The sequence below is a fragment of the Sinocyclocheilus rhinocerous genome, unplaced genomic scaffold (genome assembly GCF_001515625.1).
Source record: "Sinocyclocheilus rhinocerous isolate Xijiao unplaced genomic scaffold, SAMN03320098_v1.1 scaffold55, whole genome shotgun sequence".
NCBI classification, from domain to species: domain Eukaryota; kingdom Metazoa; phylum Chordata; class Actinopteri; order Cypriniformes; family Cyprinidae; genus Sinocyclocheilus; species Sinocyclocheilus rhinocerous.
In genome coordinates, this window is record NW_015647461.1 from 678,448 (window position 1) to 685,912 (window position 7,465).

Sequence of the window (7,465 nt, forward strand, 5' to 3'; positions counted from 1 at the left end):
GTATATATATATATATATATATATATATATATATATATATATATATTCACAGAAGAAATGGTTTGAAATTAAAAACTTCTCAAGGATAGATTTGTTTATTGCAAACACAGCTTTTTACTTTACAAGACATTAATTGATGGACTGGAGTTGTGTGGATTACTTTTTAGTTATTGTGATGCTTTTATCACCTCTTTGAACTCTTTCTGACGGCACCCATTCACTGCAGAGGATCCATTGGTGGGGTAAGTGATATAGATCAAAATTTCTTCAAATCTGTTCCAGTAAAGCAAAAATGTAAGATGGCCTGAGGGTGAGTAAAATTTAGGTAAATTATCATTTTTGGGTGAACTATTCCTTTAAATCTTTTAAGGTTTAAGGATTTACAGAATTAGTGATCATAATATAAATCTATTAATATTAAATTCAAGTTGTTACAATTAAACTTTTCATTTTATTTGTTTGTAATTGAACATTACCATCTTATTATTTGCATTTTTACTTCTTATATTCTCACGCTACCCAACTGTGCACTTTTTTTGTTTATAATGTTCCAATACCAAAATCCACCGACGTATTTGTATAGAACTGTTTTGTTTCGTTTTGTTTATTTCTCTCCAACTTTTTCACTGAAGAATGCAATATTATGGATATAATGTGTGTGTGTATATATATATATTTTGCTGTGTTTGCTCCTGTGTTTAGTGTATTTTTTTTATTGTAGAGGGAAGCTGACAGAGATGCCAGAAAGGTGAAAATTAAAGCGAAGAAGGAGCAGAATGAGAAAGAAGCATTGTTAGCTGCCATTAAGGTACTGCAGATATAGAGTTTATTTATAAAAGTATTTTTTTCAGCTGAGTCAAGAAAGCAAAATCTTTAATGACTGTTTTTTTTTTTTTTACTTAGGAGCGTGGCATTAAACTTCTGAAGACTGAGCCTTCTCGACACAGGGGTTCGGACAGTGAGGATGGTGATGGTGATGGAGGTGCGTCTAGAGCCCTGGCCGATCTGGAGCTTGATGGAATCAGCTCTCAGGAGGCCACAGGAGCTCGTGTTTATATGGATGAGCAGGGAGTCCTTTACTGGCCAGTGCTGTTCCTCTACCCTGAGCACAGCCAGACGGACTTCATATCTGCTTTCTGCGAAAACTCCAGGTTTGTTACAAAGTCAAAATGTGTATCCTTATGAGGAAGGGAGGCTTAAATATTAAATTACTGCTGGAATTTGATTTATTCTTTAAATTGAAAATCTGAAAATATAGATTTGATTTTTATAACTCATTTTGGGTTGTTCAGCTTCATGGACCATTTGGCAGTTATGTTTGGCGAAGAGCTTCCCCCCTGGGATTCAGAAAGAAAATATCAGCCACAAAATCTACAGGTCGGTATACAAAGAGATCTGCAAAGAGACACCACTGGTGGACACCTTTTTGATCCATACCCATCTTCTGATGCTAGCATTTAAATTAGAGGAGATAATAAGATACCAAAAGATTTTTTTTTAACCTCAATTTTTTTTTCAGCTGTTTTTTGAGGATCCCGAAAAAGGAAACCTTTATCAAGTTGATCTTGAAAAGTCACTTCTTAACGTTCTTCAGCACCAAAGGTATTTCAGAAGAATTTCCTCTTAAGTAGTTTTATCACTTCTTGAATAGGTCTCTGATGTTGTTCCTCTTTATTTTGTTCTTTCCAGGTGCTCAGTGAAGGCAGGGACACCTAGTTTCATTGTGCTGGTATCAGGCTCTTCATTCTCTAAGCAGTTTTTATCAGGAAAAAAGGTCCAGAGATTGAAATGATGTTCTGTTTGGACCTTAAAAGACTTTAAACGCCTTGGCTATAAATCACCCTCCTGCTATTAAGGATGTTTCTGCTCACCCCACCCCTTGAGAAAACTATAGAGATTAAGGCAGAACTTTGAAGTGGATTTCTTTTGCGGCAACATCAATGATTCACCTTAAATGTACCATCCCAACCCCCATCCATTTTGGTGGGGGAAAAATTTCTTTCATGTGCAATTTGAGATATGAAACATTACAGGTGTAAAATACAGATATAAAACTGATTATTTTTTAGATATTACGATATTTAACTCTGCATTTTTATCATTGCTCATATTGTTCAAATCCAGTATGACTTTTTTTTTTTTTTCAGCAGAACACACAAGAAAATATTAACATTGGAGCCTTTTGACTTCCATTTGTATTGACAGAAAACAAAGACATTTCTTAAAATATCTCTTATGTTCCACAAAAGAAAGCAAGTCATACAGTTTTGGAATGTCATGAGAGTGAATAAATGATGACAGAACTCATTTATGGGTGGAGTATTGCTTTAAAACTGTTTCTGGATAAAATAAATTAGACTCAACGATGTTGGAGCCTTTTAGACAACATTAACCAGTGCTGGACTGATTTAGTGTTTACTATTTAATGCAGACCTCTATCTATCATTTAAATAAAATACGGATTCATGATGAAAATGAAATGCCATATGGTTCCAATAAGCCATGCTTTTATGATTTTTATAATGACATTTTTTATTACAAGTGATATTAGCATAATTTAAATGAGGACTTTATTATATTCCTCTTTTGCTTTAATGACAGCAGCACTCCAGCTGGCATGAACCACACATTTGTGTAAAACTTGATCATGTTGTCCAGCATGATTTGAGAATGTTCCCAAGAGGTTCACATGATCGGTTTCACAAACTTGCTTATTTTATCAGTGATCCAGAAATAGTATAGTATTTAATATTTTAATCAAGAGTTTTCCTTTTATTATTTTTAAAATCCCAGATTTTCAGTGAGGTCTGAGACTTGTGAACCCCATAGTACATCTCCAGGTTTAAACACGTATTTCTTGTTTAACTGGCTCTTCATGCTTTGTGGCATGTGCTGGAGGAAAGAATTGCCATAAAGACATTCCAAAACAACCTTTTGGACTTTAACACCATAGTAATAATTTTAGAACACATTTCCCTTGTCCATCACTCAGCATTACCAATACCTCTAGTTTGAAATGAGTTGCAACATTATTGTCAAATTCCTGTCTTAACTTGCACAACTCATGGACATCACACAATTGCCCAACAGAACATTATCTGGAGTCCCTTCCCATTTTCCACAGACTCTTTCAAATAGACATGGACCTTCCCAGTGAGAACTTTTTCCCTTGTGGCTGTACACTCTTCAGCAACTTTCTAACCACTTCCAACCTCCCCTTCCTCACCAGATCTTTTGAGAGCTCCGTCACCTCATCCGTGTGTGCTCGGCACAGTGCCTTCAACTCAGTCTGAACAATGTTTGCACCGTATCGCTCTTCTGCCTGCTTTAAACATTCCTCTAATTGGATTATAACTTGACCCGTGTCGTTCCCACTCTGGGTGAAGCTCACTAGAATAGCCTGTAGCAAGCAGCGCAGGACTGCCGTGTCTTGGACACTGGGAGGTTCCAGTTCAAGCGCTTTCCTACAACAGTCAATGGCGTTCTGCTCCTCTCCTTTCAGCAGCAAGCAGCGGCCCCGCAGGAGCTGTAGTTTTGGAGATTGTAGAGCCCAGAGGACACTGCAGAGCTTTAGATAGACTGACCTGGGCCTGGTTTATCGCCATCTCATCGACCAACAGGCTCTCCTGCAGAGCGTCCACACCCATGTAGTAGTAAACCTGAGAGAAGGGGAGAGAGATGGATATATTAGGCTCTTAAACTATTAACTATATAAGTAGTTAAGCTACCAGTCAAACATTTGGAATGAATTTTTTTTTATTTTTTTTTATGTTTTTGAAGTCTCTTATACAAGGCGGCATTTTTTTGATAAATGCAGTAAAAACTACTATTGTAAAATGCGTTCTAATATGCTGATTTGGTGCTCAAGAAACAAGAAAATTTATTCTTTAAGTATTATTGATCAAAAGTGATAGTGAAGTCAGTAGCCTTAGGGAGCATAAGGAACTTAGTCCAAATGTTTGACCATAGTCTATGTTTTATGTTCTCATAACTACCTGACCCAATTCCAAATGAGTCCTCAAACAGGGTCGCACAGCCAGAACACGGTCCAGATCAGCACGGGCCTCTTTCAGAATCTGACGGTCGGGGATGCCACCTTGGCCACACTTGGCTTTATCAAGATCCTTTGCATATGTGGTGACACTAAGCTGAAGAAAAAGTTGCAATAACATATTTTGAGGTGCATTAAAACTATAAAAACAAGATTACACGGGAAAAAAATAGTGGGCAGAAATAAACAACATACAGCAGACCCAAAAATTATTTGGATGCCATTAAAAAAGTGCATATGTTTGTTTCAAATGAATACAGTTCAAATTGAATTTTCTGGTTATCAAACATTATTGGATCATGTTAATGTGATGAACTACACCTGTAGTAACTCTGGTAGGAAAGACACCTGTGTAAATGTACAGAGCCCTTAAAGGGATCACCCCAACATGAAAATTCTGTCATTAATTACTCACCCTCATGTTGTTCTAAACTTCAATTTTGCGAGGCTACGGAAATACTTTTTGTGCGCAAAGAGCACAAAAATAACAATTTATTCAATTCTTCTCCCCGAGTTACCGTCTTCTGCCATTTTGGAAAGTACCACGATGCATGTGCAAGCTTTCCCCAGAACAAAATCAACGTTGTTTACGTTCAACATGCGCGCGTTTTCTCCTGAATGTAAACAACACTGATTACGTTCTGGGGAAAGAGCGCACGTGCATCGTGGTACTCTCCAAAATGGCAGAAGACGGTAACTCAGGGAGAAGAATTGTTAAATAAATTGTTATTTTTGTTTTCTTTGCGCACAAAAAGTATTCTCGTAGCTTCGCAAAATTGAAGTTGAGCCACTGATGTCACATGGACTGTTTTAGCGATGTCCTTGCTACATTTCTGGGACTGGGAACATTACATTTGTATTGCTGCAGGGTCTGAGAGCTCTCAGATTTCATCAAAATCTTAATTTGTGTTCCGAAGATTAACAAAGGTCTTGCGGATTTGGAACGAGAGGGTGAGTTGGCTAATTAATGACAGAATTTTAATTTTTGGTTGAACTAACCCTTTAAGGGAACTTGGTGATTTAAAAAAAAAGAAGAAAAGAAAGTAAGTTATATTTTCAATGCTTTTGTGTTCGCTCACAATTCTTTTGCACTCTCGCAAAAAGTATTTGTTTGCAAATGCACTGAAATTTTGTTTTTCTTTCCATCTTATATTAGTTCCATCACAAACGTTTTGCAAGTGGACATAAAGTTTCTCAGGAAGTGCAATACATTTATGATTTATAAGAGAATGCAAAAGCTTTGAAATATTTTTCTCTCTCTCACCATGTCCCTTTACTGAACTGATTTAATCCACTAAAATTTGGGCCAATTAAAGGGAGTAGTTCTAACATAATTGTTTTTTTAGATGCAATAACATTGTGTCCATACATTTTGGAGCACTTTTTATCATGAGTCACAAAGTGGGTGTTTCTTTGTCTTTGCAGAAGCATTTGTTTTTGTCATCCTAGTTTATCCTGTGGTATTAATCAAGGGGAGGTTATAAAAAATAAACAAATACACCGCTAATTTAACATATTCAATGTCTGTGAGTGCTTTCATATACAGGCACATGTAAAAAACAGAAATACATATTAAAAAGTGGGTGTAATCAAGTATTTTGCTTACCTTGGCCCTAAGCCTGCCAGTTGAGTTCTGCATCAGTCAGGACACCCAGGGCCATGTTACAGATACCTGTAGCCATCTCTAGTTTGCCTGACAGGAAGAACACGTTTGCTAGTCTGTTGAGTATGAATGCATCATCCGTAGCGAGCTTAATGGCCTGTGGAAATCGGCAGTGAGAACAAATCTAATCATTTAGACCAGTGGTCACCAACCTTTTTAGACCCAAGATCCCTGACCTTGGCCTTTATGAAAGACAAGATCTACCTATTGAAGAATTGATCGAAAAAGACATCCCAGATTGTACTTCAAATTTGAGGCCTTTTACTTGGTATTTTAATGAGTGATGTGCCGGTCATAGCTGATTCAGAATTTCTTTTCTTTCTTTTTTTTTTAACTAGCAAATTGGATTCTGATACGTTTGAATCCCTTACAATTCCATCTAACCTATTAAAACAAACAAAGGTTAAGATCAACCTATTATTGTTTTGGTTTATGATAAGTAATGGTTTATTCAAATGTTTAGATAGGCAGTCAGATGTTTGATGATGTGTTAAAAATTAAGATGAACAGGTAAGTGTGAAAAATACTTATGTAAATACCTTATGTAAATGGTTGCCATTTTGAAATACCAACTTATTTTTTCCTCTATTGGTATCTGTAAGAAATAAATCAACATAACACAACAATGCACTGTTTTAATATGAAGGAATTTTCCTTTTCTTGTTATTACAGGTGTTTTCCTCGTGTTTTGCATTGTATTGTGTTTTGTTTGAGGGTTAAAGGAAATGCGTGAACTAAAGTTTAAACTTAACGAAATATGGTTAATTATATCTACTAATTCAGAACTCATTCAAAAACACACAAAAAATGCAATTCATATAAACTGACAAATAAAAACAATGACTTGAATAAAAAATTATTCCAACATTTTTTGGGTGTCAAAAATGTCAAAAGCTGATATCAACGTAGAAAAGGCGTAAAAAAGTTGTTTGCTATAATAATATTGTAATAAAAGTACTTCACTGGTTATTAATATTTGAAAAACTTTTTGTTAAAAAAAAGACCCCAGCGGACCCTCATGACCAGATATCAAAGTCAATAAGCCTCAAAATTTCAAAAAATTTGACCTTTTTTATAACAAGCCTAGTTTAATTATAAAATATCACATGGTATAACTCCCCCAAAACATAATGATATGTACTGTATGAACTATCTCCCTGTACATAAGAATTTGTGAAGTGCTCACTAGTTCCTCTCCGTTATCGAGTGAGCGGTTGTATAACATCAGCGCGGATGTCAGTCTCTCCCGTAAATCTTCGTCCCTCTCCAGCTCCACATCATGAGGATGTGCGTATGCCTGTTCAGCCAAGCACCGTGCTACCCTGAGCCTGCAGTCTGTCTGGTTCTCCCCCATCTCTGGGCCCATAAGGGCAGCCACACGCTCCACGCACTCCCCCTCATCCAGCTCGCGACCTAGGCGTTCATATACGTAACCCAGGTTGGCCCAGGCATTAAGGTTTTCTGGATCCTCTTGGCAGATGCTGTGGAAGGCCTCTTCTGCCGTCTCCATTTCATCTACATGAAAGGCCAGCAGGCCCATCATATTGCGCACAGCGTACTGCAGTCGTCCCGTCTCAGCTTCAAGCTCAGCCCTGAGGCTCTCGCGCTTAAGCTGGGTGTCCCGGTGCCGAAGGCTGACTGGTCCGTTGGGTTCACCGTTCAGATTGAGCTCCACATGAAAGTGGCCAGGGATGTAGGCCATCCCCTCAATCAGAGACTCAATGTCTTCTTCTGTGCTGTCCTCCATTGTC

At 37.3% G+C, this 7,465-nt stretch overlaps 1 protein-coding gene and 1 pseudogene across 1 annotated transcript in view; one reads left to right on the plus strand and one right to left on the minus strand.

Annotated features, from left to right (window-relative positions):
- Positions 1-1,865, plus strand: part of LOC107709194 (tetratricopeptide repeat protein 4-like) — a 7,179-nt gene extending 5,314 nt beyond the window's left edge. Inside the window, exons 6-10 of the mRNA XM_016513627.1 lie at positions 722-808; positions 904-1,151; positions 1,293-1,377; positions 1,520-1,602; positions 1,690-1,865. Coding sequence (XP_016369113.1) covers positions 722-808; positions 904-1,151; positions 1,293-1,377; positions 1,520-1,602; positions 1,690-1,792 — 606 coding nt within the window. The 3' untranslated portion in view covers positions 1,793-1,865. The remainder of the gene's footprint in view (positions 1-721; positions 809-903; positions 1,152-1,292; positions 1,378-1,519; positions 1,603-1,689) is intronic.
- Positions 1,866-1,957: 92 nt separating this feature from the next.
- Positions 1,958-7,461, minus strand: LOC107709172 (tetratricopeptide repeat protein 22-like; annotated as a pseudogene).
- Positions 7,462-7,465: the final 4 nt, after the last annotated feature.